The 17,872-nt window shown below is 44.5% G+C and overlaps 1 protein-coding gene across 1 annotated transcript in view; it reads left to right on the forward strand.

Annotated features, from left to right (window-relative positions):
• Positions 1–17,872, forward strand: part of LOC125452095 (eukaryotic translation initiation factor 3 subunit E) — a 190,440-nt gene that overhangs the window by 160,268 nt on the left and 12,300 nt on the right. Inside the window, exons 11-12 of the mRNA XM_059645759.1 lie at positions 9,428–9,530; positions 15,498–15,632. Coding sequence (XP_059501742.1) covers positions 9,428–9,530; positions 15,498–15,632 — 238 coding nt within the window. The remainder of the gene's footprint in view (positions 1–9,427; positions 9,531–15,497; positions 15,633–17,872) is intronic.

Consider the following 17,872-nt stretch of genomic DNA (forward strand, 5'->3'; position numbering starts at 1 on the left):
CTGTCAGTAGTTTTAGGGAGACAGATGTGTGTTGGGTCGAATGCTGGGATACTGCAGGCTTTCTATTGTGCACATTTTTGGTCAGGCCTATTGTAAGTTTCTAACTCTTTTCATAAAATCTCATGGCTCATTCATATCTGCTGTTACTTTTTTCTATCATTCAACTTTACTTGGTCGTGCTTGCACGCTTCAAATACATCTGTGCTGAAGAATCCAAATGTGTTTTTTTAAAAGTGTGATAACCCTCCCTAATTGAGCTTGCTAGTTTCAGTTTAGTGTATGCGTCAGAAAGTTACTTGACTTCTGAAGAAATTTAATTACAGGAAGTAGTGGGAAACTGCATGGTTCTCAAGTCTGTGGCTTTAGTGCATGTGATTTACTGGCAGGTAAACACAGTTGGCTGCTGCAGTAGAATGCCAAGAGTTCCTGGAGACTTGCAGTTGATGATAGACTGGGATTTATTGGTCCCTGAAACTAGCCACACAGCAGCAGCATGTGCAGTAAGTTTATTGAAAAACCACAGGAAACACCATCTGCATTTGTGATGCTTATGCAAAGGAATGCATGTCAGATTTTTCTAAAGAAATAGAAGTGACACATCTCACATTTTTGGGCAGAAATGTAGTAGAAACTGGCCTTTGAGTCTGGACTTTAATAAGAACAGTCAGCACACTGACCACTGCAATCGCATTGACAAAGCACAGGAATCTCCCTGATCTGTTTTTGTGGTGTTTGTTCAAGATCAGTGATTTTGTGAACGGAGCGTCTTTTGTACCTAATAAAGGAATTAGTATGAAGCATTTCTCTAGAACAGTCTTCACTATGCCTTATCAGTGTGCTAATAGCAAACAACAAAAAGACTGAAGTGGCTTGGATTAACCTTTCTCTGGTGTTGTGTCATTATCTGTTTCCAGTCAAATATCTAGTATCACTGATGCAAGAAACTTGATCTTGCTACCTTTGTAATGTAGCAAGCAGCCAGCTACAGGTGTGAAGTGCATTTAGATCTGAAATAATTAAACTCTGAAGACCTTCCAGAAGGATGTAGATAAAAAACATTAATGTTTTCCTTTTCTGTGACGTTAGGAAGTGAATAATATTTTTCAGTGATGACAGAAATAATTTCCTGAACCCAGATTTATTGTGAAGAACTAAAGCAACTGCCCCTTGCAACTAAAAATCCTTTAGCTATGTGTTTTTCATCAGAGAACAGTATTCATTAACCTCTGGTTTAAGTACTCTAGCTAAATTATTCATGAATGGAATTATTGTAATTATTGAGGGATAGCATTGGTTAAATAAGCAAGGGCATTTACTGCAACAGCCACAAAGTAATGGGAAATTTGTAACAAAGTAGTTGGTTCAACCAGTGTTCTGTGTGGATTTTTGGGCGTGTAATGTCAGAAAGGCTTGTTTTAAACTCATTCAATTCTGAGGATGGGTCACTGGACTCTGTTTTCTCCTTCACAGATGCTGCCAGACCTGCTGAGCTTTTCCAGCAAGTTTGTTTTTGAACCTGTATAATTATATCCACCATCACAATGCCAGTGCCAAAAAACAATTGCATATCTACATGGATAATTAGAAAATAAAGAATAATTCCAAGTCTTAGATAGGACATTGGCATTCAGACAATATCAGGAATAAAACCCTCAAAACCAGGAAAAAGCAACTGACCAAAGTTGCTGGATTCATGTGGGATGCTGCTGCCACAACACTGCACTTCTTCACTCACCATTCAGGCCACATTACAGAATTGCCCGCCTGTTTAGCATAGGTCATCTGACGTATTGGAACCCTCCAATCAGTACTTGGCCCTGGTGTCCTGTCCTTGCAAACATCACTCCCCAGCACATCACCTGACTGAAGTAAACTGCTTGAAGCATCAGTGCTGAACAGCGACCTGTTCGGGACCACATGCCTTCAACTCGGTGCCCCATATGGAGCAGCTTTCCGATGCAAAATCTACCAGCAAACGTCCCTTTAATCTAGGAGTAGGCAATCTGTCAAATGGTGCACTTATCGCAAGAGTGGTAATTGCTCAATGGGTTAAGCACAAGCCAGGGCCTCTGCTCAGCCAATGTCCTGCGCTGGGGCCTCAGTAAAAACTCCATATGCTGTTGTGGAGAAACACAAGCAATGCTGTGCATTACTGAATAGTATCAAATTTATGTTTACACAGTATCTTGGTATACTCAGTCCTTTATAACAGATCAATTACTTCTGAAGTTGAGTACCTGTTTTAATGTAGAAAATGTAGTGTTCAATGTCTGCATAGCAAAATCCCCAAAAAAGTAATGCACTGGCTATCAGAAATTTTTTGGCAATGTTAGTTGATAAATAAGAATCCAGTTCTTTTAAATGGTGCCTTAGGACCATTTGCATTCAGAGAGAGAGGGCATAAGGCCTCAGTTAATGTCTTCTCCAAAAGACAATACGTCCAATAGTGCAGCACCATTTCACTGAAACCCTGAATATGATAGTTTTGATTTGATAATAGACATTAGATGCTGGAGTCCCATTCGGCCCTTCGAGCCAGCACCACCATTCATTATGATCATGGCTGATCATCCACAATCAGTATCCTGTTCCTGCCTTATCCCCATAACTCTTGATTCCACTATCTTTAAGAGCTCTATCTATCTCTTTCTTGAAAGTATCCAGAGAGTTGGCCTCCACTGCCTTGTGGGGCAGAGCATTCCATGTATCCACCACTCTCTGGGTGAAGACGTTTTTCCTCAACTCTGTTCTAAATGGCCTACCCCTTATTTTTAAACTGTGTCCTCTGGTCTTGGACTCACCCATCAACGGAAACATGCTTCCTGCCTCCAAAGTGTCCAATCCCTTAATAACCTTACACGCCTCAATCAGATCCCCTCTCATCCTTCTAAACTCTGTGTATACAAGCCCAGTCGCTCCAATCTTTCAACATATGATAGTCCCGCCATTCCGGGAATTGACCTTGTGAACCTACGCTGCACCCCCTCAATAGCAAGAATGTCCTTCCTCAAATTGGGAGACCAAAACTGCACACAATACTCCAGGTGCGGCCTCACCAGGGCCCTGTACAGCTGCAGAAGGACCTCTTTTCTCCTATACTCAATTCCTCTTGTTATGAAGGCCAGCATGCTATTAGCTTTCTTCACTACCTACTGTACCTTGCTTGCTTTCATTGACTGATGTACAAGAACACCTAGATCTCGTTGTGCTTCCCCTTTACCTAACTTGATTCCATTGAGATAGTAATCTGCCTTCCTGTTCTTGCCACCAAAGTGTATAACCACACATTTATCCACATTAAACTGCATCTGCCAAGCATCCGTCCACTCACCTAGCCTGTCCAAATCACCCTGTATTCTCATAACATCCTCCTCACATTTCGCACTGCCACCCAACTTTGTGTCATCAGTAAACTTGCTAATATTACTTTTAATGCCTTCGTCTATATCATTAATGTATATCGTAAACAGCTGCGGTCCCAGCACCGAACCATGTGGTACCCCACTGGTCACTGCCTGCCATTCTGAAAGGGACCCATTTATCACTACTCTTTGCTTCCTGTCAGCCAGCCAATTTTCAATCCAGGTCAGTATTTTGCTCCCAATACCATGTGCCCTCATTTTGTTCACCAATCTCCTATGTGGGACTTTATCAAAGGCTTTCTCAAAGTCCAGGTATACTACATCCACTGGTTCACCCTTATCCATCTTCATAGATACATCCTCAAAAAATTCCAGAAGATTAGTCAAGCACGATTTCCCCTTCAAAAATCCATGCTGACTCTGACCTATCCTGTTACTGCTATCCAAATGAGTCGTAATTTCATCTTTTATAATTGACTCCAGCATCTTTCCCACCACTGATGTCAGGCTAACCGTTCTATAATTTCCTGTTTTCTCTCTCCCTCCTTTCCTGAAAAGTGGGACAACATTTGCCACCCTCCAATCCGCAGGAACTGATCCTGAATCTGTAGAACCTTGGAAAATAATTACCAATGTGTCCACAATTTCTAGAGCCACATCCTTAAGCACCCTGGATTGCAGACCATCATGTCACGGGGACTTATCGGCCTTCAGACCTAACAGTCTATCCAACACCATTTCCTGGCTAATATAAATACCCTTCAGTTCGTCCGTTACCCTCGGTCCTTCAGCTACTACTGCATCTGGGAGATCGCATGTGTCTTCCCTAGTGAAGACAGATCCAAAGTACCTGGAGACCAGTTACTAGTGGTGTACCTCAAGGGTTGGTGTTGGGTCCACTGCTGTTAGGTCATTTATAAAAATGACATGGATGAGGGCGTAGAAGGATGGGTTAGTAAATTTGCAGACGACACTAAGGTCGGTGGAGCTGTGGATAGTGATGAAGGATGCTGTAGGATGCAGAGAGACATAGATAAGCTGCAGAGCTGGGCTGAGAGGTGGCAAATGGAGTTTAATGCAGACAAGTGTGAGGTGATGCATTTTGGTAGGAGTAACCAGAAGGCAAAGTACAGGGCTAATGGTAAGATTCTTAGTAGTGTAGATGAGCAGAGAGATTTCGGTGTCCATGTACACAGATCCTTGAAAGTTGCCACCCAGGTTGACAGGGCTGTTAAGAAGGGATACAGTGTTTTAGCTTTTATTAATAGAGGGATCGAGTTCCGGAACCAAGAGGTTATGGTGCAGCTGTAGAAAATTCTGGTGCAGCCGCACTTGGAGTATTGTTTACAGTTCTGGTCACCGCATTATAAGAAGGATGTGGAAGCTTTGGAAAGCGTGCAGAGGAGATTTACTAGGATGTTGCCTGGTATGGAGGGAAGGTCTTATGAGGAAAGGTTGAGGGACTTGAGGCTGTTTTCATTAGAGAGAAGAAGGTTGAGAGGTGACTTAATTGAAACATATAAAATAATGAGAGGGTTAGATAGGGTGGATAGGGAGAGCCTTTTTCCTAGGATGGCGATGGCGAGTATGAGGGGGCATAGCTTTAAGTTGAGGGGTGAAAGATATAGGACAGATGTCAGAGGTAGTTTCTTTACTCGGAGAGTAGTAAGGGAATGGAACGCTTTGCCTGCAACGGTAGTAGATTCGCCAATTTTAGGTACATTTAAGTCGTCATTGGATAAGCATATGGACGTACATGGAATAGCGTAGGTTAGATGGGCTTGAGATCGGTATGACAGGTTGGCACAACATCGAGGGCCGAAGGGCCTGTACTGTGCTGTCATGTTCTATGTACCTATTCAACTCTTCTGCCATTTCCTTGTTCCCCATAATAAATTCACCCGTCTCTGATTTCAAGGGCCCAATTTTAGTTGTAACCTTTTTTTTTTCTTTTTACATACCTAAAAAAGCTTTTACTATCCTCCTGTATATTTTTGGCCAGTTTTCCTTCATACCTCATTTTTCTCTGTGTATTGCCTTTTTAGTTATCCGCTGTTGCTCTTTAAAAGCTTCCCAGTTCTCCAGCTTCCCACTCATCTTTGCTATGTTATACTTCTCCTCTTATTTTTATACAATCCTTAACTTCCCTCGTCAGCCACGGCTGCCCCCGCCTCCCCTTAGGATCTTTCTTCCTCTTTGGTATGAACTGATCCTGCACATTCTGCATTATATCCAGAAATACCTGCCATTGTTGTTCCACTGCCATCCCTGCGAGGGTATTGAACCATTGAACTTTGGCCAGCTCCTCCCTCATAGCTCCCTAGTTCCCTTTATTCAACTGCAATACTGACACTTCCGATTCTCCCTTCTCCCTCTCAGACTGAAGATTAAAACTTATCATATTATGGTGACTACCTCCTAATGTCTCCTTTACTTTGAGGTCCCTGATCAAATCTGGTTCATTGCACAATACCAGATCCAGAATTGCCTCCTCCCTGGTAGGCTCCAGTACAAGCTGTTCTAAGAATCCATCTTGAAGGCACTCCACAAACTCCCTTTCTTGGGGTCCAGTACCATCCTGATTCTCCCAGTCTACCGCATGTTGAAATCTCCCATAATAGCTGTAGTGATACCTTTGAGACAGGCCAATTTCAACTCTTGATTCATCTTGCACCCTACATCCTGACTACTGTTTGGAGGCCTATAGATAACCCCCACTCGGATCTTTCTACCCTTAGAATTTCTCAGGTCTATCCATACTGACTCAACATCTCCTGACTCTATGTCCCCCTTCGCCAGGGACTGAATATCATTCCTCACCAACAGGGCCACCCCACCCCCTCTGCCCACCAGTCTGTCCTTTCAATAGCACGTATAACCTTGAATATTCATTTCCCAGGCCCTGTCCACTTGAAGCCATGTCTCAGTTATCCCCACAACATCATACTTGCCAACTTTCAACTGAGCCTCAAGCTCATCCACCTTATTTCTTATGCTTCGTGCATTCATATATCATATTTTTAATTTGTTTCTCCCCTCACCCTTCCTATCAATCCCTATTTCACTTGGCCATACTGTACGATACCTTCTTGAGTTTTCTGCTCTGTTGTTTCTGTTGTCCTTCTTAACCTCTCTTATTCTCAGTTTCCGTTTAACTTCATTCTTAAATTTCCAGTTTGCCCCCCCCCCCCCCCCCCCACTCCTTAGTTTAAACACACCTGTGTTGCAGTTGCAAACCTGCCTGCCAGAAAGCTGGTCCCCCCCCACCTATTAAGATGCAGCCCGTATCTCTTGTACAATTTATCCTTACCCCAAAACATACGCCAGTGATCCAAGAATTTAAATCCTTGCTTCCGGCACCAGTCTCTCAGCCACACATTCAAGTCCATTATCTCTCTGTTCCTGCCCTCTCCAGCCTGAGGAATCGGTAGCAAACCAGAGATGACCACCCTGGAAGTCCTGCTTTTCAGCCTTCTTCTGAGTTCTCTGAAGTCCCGCTGTAGAATGCCTCTCCTTTTCTTCCCGACGTCATTAGTGCTGACATGCACCACCACCTCTGAGTCTTCACCTTCACCCTCGAGGATTCTGTGCACTCTATCAGTGACATCCTGGATCCTGGCACCAGGAAGGCAACACACCATCCTCAAATCTCGCCTGTTGCCGCAGAAACCCCTGTCAGTCCCTCTCACAATGGAGTCCCCTATTACCATACCTCTCCGTGATGTCTGACTTCTCAGCTCTGCCTCTACACCAATTTTTGACTCGGAGACTGTCCACCTCTCGGACTGGCAGTGTCGTCTGTCTCGACAGTTTCCAAGACAGTCAGCCTGTTTACAGTAGCTGCTTCTCCTGGGATCTCTTGTACTTCGTTCATGTCTTCCTTCTTCATCGACATCCCCCTTCTCTCTTAAGGTATCCTCGGTGTAATGACCTCGCTGAAGGTCCTGTCCAGAAAATTGGGTCTTTGAAGTAGGAAGTGAGCCCATGTCTTTCTGACTCAGGAGAAAGTACTGGCAACTGAACCATGGCTGCACTAAGAGGATAACAGTTAGCAGAGTTTTCCAATAATTTGGAGGAATAATTGGAACAAACCTATTTCTTCCAGGATTATCAGTTTTCTGTTCAATGAACTTTTGAATGTGTGGTGCTTTGCTTCAATGAATAGTTAAGGCAGACTGCTCAGTGGTTAGCACTGCTGCCTCACTGCGCCAGGAGCCCAGGTTCGCTTCCACCCTGGGGTGACCACCTGTGTGGAGTTTGCACATTCTCCCTGTGTCTGTTTCCTCCGGCTTTCTCCCAGAGTCCAAAGATGTGCAGGCTAGGTGGATTAGCCATGCTAAATTGCCTGTAGTGTTCACAGATATGTAGATTAGGTGGGTAAGGGGGATGGGGCTGGGTGGGATGATTTGCGAGTCGGTGTGGATTTGTTGGGCCGAAGGCCTCGTTTCCACTGTAGGGATTCTAAGAAAAGTTAGATAGCATGTTAAGCAAATGATGAAACAATTAACCAGGGCAACAAGACGAGTGTGGATTCATCTACAAAAGAATCCTCAGGGGCAGGATGGATTGAAATACCTCCTTACTTTAGATTCTATGGGGAGAAAATGTCATGGTGACTTTTTCTAGCTGAACTGTCCAACATGTAATCTCTGTTGTTTCACCTTATCTCTACAGTTGGCAACTTGTTGATCCCTATGATTTCTGTCCCAGCTCTCCCCCACTCATTCACTCTGTCTCTCTGACACCGCCCTCTCTTTGGAACCCCCGCCCCTCCCTTTGGATGCCTTTTGACTCCGACTCCGTCTCTTCCTCCCCGCTCCCCTGTCTCACACTCCCCCTTTCTCATTCCCCCGCTGCTCCCCATCCACTCTGTCTCTTTCTCCCCCCTTTCTCTCTGTGGGGCACACTGGTTTGTTGCTCTCGCTGTCCCACTCTCTCACTCCCCCATGCCCGTCTATCATCGCCTCTCACTCCTGACGGTCCGTCTCTGTGTCTCTTCTCTCTGTCTCTCCTTGACTCTGTTTCTCCTTCTCCACCCCCCACCCTCTTCCCCCACAACCCCCCCACTCCCCCACCCGTCTCTGCCTCCTCCCCCTCCCTCTCCCTTCCCCCCCCCCCAACCCACCTCTCTCTCTTCCCCACCAACCCACCTCTCTCTCTTCCCCACCCACCTCTCTCATCCCCCCGTCTCTCTTCCCCCCCCCCACCTGCCCCTCTCTCTCCCTTTCTCTGCCTTCCCTCCCCCCGCCCCTCCCGACCCCGTCTGTCCCTCTCGTGCTTGCCCCTCTCTCGCGCTTGCCCCTCTCTCGCGCTCGCCCCCCCCCTCGCGTGCGCGTGCTCCTCCCGCCCCTCCGCCTCTGATTTATTTCCCACCCATCCGCACTTTCTGTTACATCACCCACTCTCTTTTGCCCCCTCCCTCATACTCCACCCCCACACCAAATCTCTCCTCATTTATTTCCCACGCGTCCACACTTTGTCCCTGTTTGAGTCTGACCTGTTTCCCTGGGATCACAGTCTTTCTGAATCCTCACCATCACATTTCTTTTCCTGATCCCCTGTGGCTGACATTATAAATTGTTCCCTTTTGTTTGATGCAGCCTCCCTTCGTTTCATGCTCTGGTTTGGTTTTTGATTCCTTTGCAATGAGAAGGATCCATAACCCTGGTGTTTTGATGAATCTGTGCTCTCCAGGATGGGTGTTTGGATAATGTATTTTGCTGGTTTACTGTTGTTATCAATCACACATTAAATTGACAATGTTAAAACTTAAATCTTATCTGAAAAATTTTACATAAAATATTGATTAATTACATTCAAAGCTTATTATTACAATTCATGCTTGTGAAATCACGCTTGTGATGGTTGTTTCAATGGGGTTTCATATAGTTAAAGTTGACAAAGTGAAGGCTTATTCATTGAAGGTCTCTGGGTCATACCTTTTGGATTCTACAATTAAAGGTTTGCTACTTCAAGTTAGAAAACAATATCGAGACCGATTAAAACTTATACGAAGATAAGCGATGGAACTGTCATTTAAGATTTTGGTTATCCTTTCAATGCAGCATGCTTGCGGAGAAACTAAATATGACTCCCGAAGAAGCAGAGAGATGGATTGTCAACTTAATTCGAAATGCAAGGCTGGATGCAAAAATAGATTCAAAACTGGTAAGAGGTTTTTGTTTGTGTTGTGTTTGGCTCTGCTGGAATGCGATGCAATGTCTCATTACCAAATGTTGAAGTTATAAAGGCTAAGCTTGTCATGACCTAAGTCAAGTGTTGAACTTGTCATTGTTTGTCTCCAGAAGATTCATCAGCTGCTAACCTTCTAAATCCAAGTGAAATAATATCTTAACGTGCAGGGACAACCTCTATTGATGTTCTTCCTGACAACAGTGTAAGCTCCTGAGTGGCAGAATGGCTTCTGTTCCACAGCACATCATAATCACTTGGATCTATGTAGTAGCACCTTGCTAATTTTGTAATATAACTCAAGGCCCTTCAAAGCAACAGTATTAGATCTGTGCTGTTAGTATCTTTTTAAGTCTTCTGCTGTAAACCTACAGGAGATCCTACAAGTGTTAGGGATTAGAGCTACACATAGCCACTTAATCATATAAGATTAGGAGCAGTCGTCGGCATATGCAACTTTTGAACCTCTGCTATTCCATAAAACTGAGATTTGTTACATTGATTCTATTTTCCCCACCCCATTCTCCGATTCTTCAATTCCCTTTATGGCCAAAGATCCTTCAGTCTCAAGCTTGAAAATACACAAAAGATTGAGCGTCCTTGGCTCTCTGCAGTTTTGAATTCCAAAGATTCACTTCCCTAAGGAGGAAGAAAGTCTCATCTCAGTCCTAAATGACTGATCCCTTAATCCTGAGACATTGACCTCTGGTCTGGACCACAGCCAGGAGAAGTGGTCTTTCAGCTTCTTGCTGTACAGTCTCACTGACGTCCTGTACAATTGAAGCACAATTGACTTGAGCTTGCACTCAGTCCCCTTTTCAATAAATACTAACATGCCAATTGTCTTCCTAATTGTTTGCTGTGACTGTATATTAACTTTGAGATTTATATACAAGGACACTCTAAATATTAGCATTTATCAATCTTCACCTTTGCAAAAACAGGTTATGGCCTTATCTCTAAACTGTTAGTGCAAGTAATGTTCTGGGGATCCGAATTTAAATCCCACCACAATAGATGGTCAAATTTGAATTCAATAAAAAAAAGTCTGGAATTAGGAATCTAATGAAGACCACGAAACCATTGTTTATTGTTAGAAAATCTCACCTGGTTCACTCAATGTATTTGAGTGAAGGTAGCTGCCATTCTTATCCGATCTGGCCGACATCTGAACTCCAAACCCACAGCAATTAGGGACAGACAGCAAATATTAACCTAGCCAGTGCTACCCACATCTCATGAATAAACAAAATACAGCTTTTTTTTATTCTGCCCAAAGTAGTTTCACAATTCTCCACTCCATTCTCATTCAGTTGATTTTTTTTTAACCAGCCACTTTAACCTGTAGGCACGTTTTGCCAAATCTGTGTGGTATCCTCAGCTGGCATTTCCACCGACCTTTGTATTGCCTGCAAACTTAGATGTATCGCAGTGCTCCCCCCACACCCCCAAGCCATTAGTTTAGACTTTAAATAGCTGAGTCAAGCACTGATCTTTGACATTCATTGTTTGTACCCTGTTATCCTAAAGATAGTCTAGTCATTCCTAAAATTCTCTGTCAAATCAATCCTGACCGATTGTTTTGGAACCTTCTAAAATTATCTTCTTATCTGTGCTGCCTTAACTGTAGATGGGTGGGATCACAATGCTAAAATAAGAGTTCTGTATCCAGCAAGAACTTCGTTTAGTCAATGCAGGGGTCATGATGTGGCGTTCTCACAAAACAAAATAATCCATTGATTTCCATGTGTTCTCCAGACATACAATCAATTTGATTGCACTGATCCAAGTAGAAAGATACAATTCACGGCTTCCAACTCCCTCCTTCAGTCTGGTGCAAATTTCTGTAGGTGCTTCTGATTTGGGGATTATGGATGGATTTGTCACCACATCTTTGGGCAAATACTGTGTGGATTTATACTTTTTTTATACTTCTAGCAAACAGTGGAAAGAGGAGTAAAGACTTTTCATATGGTAATGTTTTTCAAATTCATAGCTAGCCTGGAGATAACCAGATGACATTAATTGATGTTAAAATGTAATCCAACTTTGTAAATCCATGGACTGGAGTCAAGTATTCACCATCATTTATTTTCAGAGCATTGAAGTTCCAACAGAAACTTGTAAGAAAGCTTAAGTCTTATGTTTAGAAGTGTTGAGTAATAGATTTTTCACCATCTTTTCATGGCAACTTTACAGTTTCTGTCTAGCTAACTTTGCAGCATGATGATTCTTGTCTGGCTAACAAACTCCAGAAAGAGCTAAGATAATAAAATGTGAGGCTGGATGAACACAGCAGGCCCAGCAGCATCTCAGGAGCACAAAAGCTGACGTTTCGGGCCTAGACCCTTCTTCAGAGAGGGGTATGGGGTGAGGGTTCTGGAATAAATAGGGAGAGGGGGGGAGGTGGACCAAAGATGGAGAGAAAAGAAGATAGGTGGAGAGGAGAGTATAGGTGGGGAGGTAGGGATGGGACAGGTCAGCCCAGGGAAGGTGGAGAGGTCAAGGATGTGGGATGAGGTTAGTAGGTAGGAGATGGAGGTGCAGCTTGGGGTGGGAGGAAGGGATGGGTGAGAGGAAGAACAGGTTAGGGAAGCAGAGACAGGTTGGACTGGTTTTGGGATGCAGTGGGTGGAGGGGAAGAGCTGGGCTGGTTGTGTGGTGCAGTGGGGGGAGGGGACAAACTGGGCTGGTTTTGGGATGCGGTGGGGGAAGGGGAGATTTTGAAGCTGGTGAAGTCCACATTGATACCATTGGGGTTCTCAAGCAGAATATGAGTTGCTGTTCCTGCAACCTTCAGGTGGCATCATTGTGGCACTGCAGGAGGCCCATGATGGACATCATCTAAAGAATGGGAGGGGGAGTGGAAATGCTTTGCGACTGGGAGGTGCAGTTGTTTATTGCGAACCGAGCGGAGGTGTTCTGCAAAGCGGTCCCCAAGCCTCCGCTTGGTTTCCCCAATGTAGAGGAGGCCACACCGGGTACAATGGATGCAGTATACCACATTGTCAGATGTGCAGGTGAACCTCTGCTTGATATGGAAAGTCATCTTGGGGCCTGGGATAGGGGTGAGGGAGGAGGTGTGGGGGTAAGTGTAGCATTTCCTGAGGTTGCAGGGGAAGGTGCTGGGTGTGGTGGGGTTGGAGGGCAGTGTGGAGCGAACAAGGGAGTCACGGAGAGAGTGGTCTCTCCGGAAAGCAGACAAGAGTGGGGATGGAAAAATGTCTTGGGTGGTGGGGTCGGATTGTAGATGCCGGAAGTGTCGGTGGATGATGCGTTGTATCCGGAGGTTGGTGGGGTGGTGTGTGAGAACGAGGGGGATCCTCTTTGGGCGGTTGTGGCGGGGGCGGGGTGTGAGGGATGTGTTGCGGGAAATGTGGGAGATGCGGCCAAGGGCGTTCTCGACCACTGGGGGAAAGCTGCGGTCCTTGAAGAACTTGGACATCTGGGATGTGCCGGAGTGGAATGCCTCATCCTGGGAGCATATGCGGCGGAGGAATTGGGAATAGGGGATGGAATTTTTGCAGGAGGGTGGGTGGGAGAAGGTGTATTCTAGGTAGCTGTGGGAGTCGGTGGGCTTGAAATGGACATCAGTTACAAGCTGGTTGCCTGAGATGGAGACTGAGAGGTCCAGAAAGGTGAGGAATGTGCTGGAGATGGCCCAGGTGAACTGAAGGTTGGGGTGGAAGGTGTTGGTGAAGTGGATGAACTGTTCGAGCTCCTCTGGGGAGCAAGAGGCGGCGCCGATACAGTCATCAATGTAACGGAGGAAGAGGTGGGGTTTGGGGCCTGTGTGGGTGCAGAAGAGGGACTGTTCCACGTAACCTACAAAGAGGGAGGCATACCTGGGGCCCATGCCGGTGCCCATGGCCACCCGCTTGGTCTGTAGGAAGTGGGAGGAATCGAAAGAGAAGTTGTTGAGGGTGAGGACGAGTTCGGCTAGGCGGATGAGGGTGTCAGTGGAGGGGGACTGGTCGGGCCTGCGGGACAGAAAGAAGCGGAGGGCCTTGAGGCCATCTCCATGCGGAATACAGGTGTATAGGACTGGACGTCCATGGTGAAAATGAGGTGTTGGGGGCCAGGGAATTGGAAGTCCTGGAGGTGGTGGAGGGCATGGGTGGTGTCACGGACGTAGGTAGGGAGTTCCTGGACCAAAGGGGAGAAAATGGAGTCCAGATAGGTGGAGATGAGTTCAGTGGGGCAGGAACAGGCTGAGACAATGGGTCGACCAGGGCAGGCAGGTTTGTGGATTTTGGGAAGGAGATAGAAACGGGCCGTGCGGGGTTGGGGAACAATGAGGTTGGAGGCTGTGGCTGGGAGGTCCCCTGAGGTGATGAGGTCATGAATGGTGTTGGAGATGATGGTTTGGTGCCCGGGTGTGGGGTCATGATCGAGGGGGCGGTAGGAGGTGGTGTCGGAGAGTTGGCGTTTGGCCTCAGCGATGTAGACCTAGCTGTTTTAAACTAATTGAGTAATGAAGAAAGGATCATTGTTTCATGCAGTTGTACAATAGGTGTTTTTTTTTCTTTATTCTTTAGGCTTAAATAAAATAATTATCCCTATGATACCACTAATAGTGACTTTTCAGAGGTTTCTTCTGGATGAGACCCTCATGGTCATAGATTTTCTGACATCTCAATACTAGGTCAGGTCTTTTCTTTTGCCTACTGAAATCCATATTTGACTCTCATTCCAACAATCGTTTGTGTTGACAAATATCCACCACGTATGGAAGTAAACTGATTCTGAATATCACTAACTTTGTGGTTCTGCAGACTGGGCTAGGCTTATTATGATATTGCCATTTCTCCAACTAAATATTTGGAAAACCAAAACCATTGCTATATTTAATCTCAATGAATTCTCGAGCACACATGCACATCTACACAAAAATGAGCTATTTCCATTGAGCAGCATTGGCCTACCTTAGCTCACCTACTGCTGAAATTCTTATCCATGCTTTTTTTTGCCTTAACTTGACTATTTCAATGCAATCTTGGCTGATCTCCAACTACTATCCATAAGTTATCCAAACTCTATCCACCCATCACTTTTGTGCTTACTGATCTATATTGGCTCCCAATTAACCAATCTTCTGATTTATAATGTTCTCACCTTTGTTTTTCAAATCCCTCCGTGGCCTTGCAGCTTCCTATCCCTAGCCTTTTCCAGCCCTACATTCCTTCAAGATGATTACGCAACTCCCATTCTGTCAGCTTAAATGTCCCAAAATTAAATCATTCTACCATTGGCACCATGCCTGCAGCCATCAAGGCCCCGAATGCTTAAATGCCTAAATCCTTAAATGCTTCGTGAAAACTACCTCTTTGACGAGGTTTTTGGATGCCTCTTTATGTAGCTCAGTGTCAAATTTGTTTGCTCCAAGGCATTTCCTAGGAAATTTGCCATTGTGCTGTATTAAAAGTGCTTTACAAATGTCAGCAGTTGCCATGAGATCATTTGCTACAGTGGTGACTAATGTATGTAAAAGGTCATATACTCAGTATTTAATGTCTTTCAAAGTAGAAGGTCATTGAAAATCCAATAGGTGTGAGAGTTCATAGGTAGATATTTTCTTGGCAATACTGTTTCAGTACTATTGAAAGGATATGTTTTCCTCTGCGGTCATTGTATTAAAGGCATAGATGTGAGCTCGTATATGCAGTAACCAGTAGATGTTACCACATTCTTTCCAGTTTAAGTGGATAGATACTCCTACATAATGTTAGCAACCTTGCGATTATAGTGTGTCTTGTATGCTAGTTTTCACGTTTGAGAGTAAACAGAAATTTAAAACAATTTCTCCATAGGCATGTGATTTTTTTTGCAAGTATTTAAAGTGTGTTGATCTTTGGTATATTTCAGCAATTCGTTTAAAATTGAGTGCATGTAATTCGTTGAAAATTTCCCTGATCTTGGAGCTACGCTTTGTTTTGCTTTTAGGGGCATGTCGTTATGGGAAACAATGCTGTGTCACCATACCAACAGGTCATCGAGAAAACAAAGAGCCTCTCCTTTCGGAGTCAGATGTTAGCAATGAACATTGAAAAGAAAATGAATCAAAACAATAGGACAGAGGTAAGATCTGCAGACTTCTTTAGGCATAGCCTCAAGACCACAGAGTCCCTATATGAGCATCTGGGTTGGACAGAAGTACAGTACAAAGAGTGAAGACATTGCATTACACCAAGTTCTGTAAATTGGGGTTCATTAGCAACGCATCTTAAATAAAAAAGCATAATACACTGGATGCTAGAAATCTGGAACTTAAAACCTGAAACACTGGAAAAACAGAGCAGGTCTGAAGAAGAGTCATGTTTGACTTGATGTATTCATTCTGTTCCTTAGGTGTTGTCTACTCCTCGAGCTTTTACAGCATATTGCCTTTTAAATTACTTAAACATGAAGCTGAACCTTAAATTTGCTAACATTTTTGGAAAGCAATAGATTTTTTCTGGATACTCAAGTAATTGAGAGACAGGAAATAGTGCTAGAGGTCAAATTATGGTATAGGAATATCCATCATTTTTTTGACGTAAATAAAAATGTAGATGAGCAGGTTAGTAAGTTTGCAGTCAATACAAAGATCAGTGGATAGTGTAGAAGGTGGCCGAAGGATACAGCGGGATATAGATCAGTTGCACATATGGGTGGAGAAATGACAGATGAAGTTTAATCTGGCTAAGTGTTGGGGTGCTGCACTTGGGGAGATCAAAGGTTAAGGAAAAGTGTACAGTTAGTGGCAGGACTCTGAAGAGCATTCATGTACAGAAAGATCTTGGGGTTTGAGTTCGTAGCTCCCCAAAAGTAGTCACGCAAGTAGATAGGATGGTAAAGAAGGCATATAGCATATTGCCTTTATTGGTTGGGGAATTGAGTACAAGAGATCTGGATGTCATGTTGCAACTTTGATTAGGCCACATTTAGAGTATTGTGTTCACTTCTGGTCACCACATTACAGGAAGGATGTGGAGGTATTGGAGAGTGTGCAGAAAAGGTTTACCAGGATGCTGCCTGGATTAGAGGGTATGAGCTATAGCGAGCGGCGCAGGCTGAGGGGAGACTTGATAGGTCTATGAAATTGAGATGCATAGATAGAGTTGACGGTCAAATCTTCTTCCCAGAGTTGATGTGTTCAATACTCAGGGGCATGCATTTAAGGGGAGAGGGGCAAAGTTCAAAGGAGATGTGAAGGGCAAGCTTTTTTTTAACGTAGTATGGTAGTGCACTGTCGGGGTGGTGGAGGAGGCAGATAGGACAGGAGCATTTAGGAGACATTTTAAGGGACTTTAAGTAAGCTGATGAATATGCAAGGAATGGAGGGATATGACCCATTGGTAGGCAGAAGAGATGATTTTCATTTAGCATCATGCTCCACACAACAACCTGTGCTATACAGTTCTATGTTCTATGAATCAATGAAACATTGTACAGTGCAATAGTTACAAGTAAGTGTGAACATAGGACAGTACAGCACAGTACAGGCCCTTTGGCCCACTATGTGCCGAACTTTTACCCAAACCTAAGGTCCATCGAACCTCCACCCTTACCTTTGTAATACCATCCACATGCCTATCTAATAGTCGCTTAAATGCCCCTAATGAGGCCGACTCCACTACCATCTCTGGCAATGCATTCCACACCCTGACCACTCTCTGAATAAAGAACCTACCTTTGACGTCTCCCCGATATCTGCCTCCTTTCACTTTAAAACTTTGTCTCCTCAAAAGCTACCTCCACCCTAGGAGAAAGTCTCTGGCTGCCCATTCTATCTATAGCTCTGATCACTTTGTACACCTCTATCAAGTCACCTCTCATCCATCGTCGTTCTAAAGAGAAAAGCCCTAGCGCTCTCAACCTTTCCTCGTAAGACCTTCCCTCCATTCCAGGCAACATCCTGGTAGATCTCCTCTGCACCTTTTCCAATGCTTCCACATCTTTCCTGTAATGAGGTGACCAGAACTAGACACAATACTCCAGATGTAGCCGAACCAGGCTTTTGTTTCACTGGAGCATGACTTCACGGTTCTTGAACTCAATCCCTCTATTAATGAAAGCTAACACATCATACGCCGCCTTAACAACTCTATCCACCTGGTTGGCAACTTTCAGGGAACTGTGAACGTGAACCCCAAGATCCCTCTGCTCCTCCACACTGCCAAAAATCTTTCTGTTAATCTTGTATTTTGTTTTCCAGTTTGTCCTTCCAAAATGAATCACCTCCCACTTTTCAGAGTTAAACTCCATCTGCCACTTCTCAGCCCAGCTCTACATCCTATCAACGTCCCTTTGTAACCTAGAACAGCCCTCCACACTGT

Source organism: Stegostoma tigrinum, chromosome 5 (assembly GCF_030684315.1).
Source record: "Stegostoma tigrinum isolate sSteTig4 chromosome 5, sSteTig4.hap1, whole genome shotgun sequence".
Taxonomy (NCBI): domain Eukaryota; kingdom Metazoa; phylum Chordata; class Chondrichthyes; order Orectolobiformes; family Stegostomatidae; genus Stegostoma; species Stegostoma tigrinum.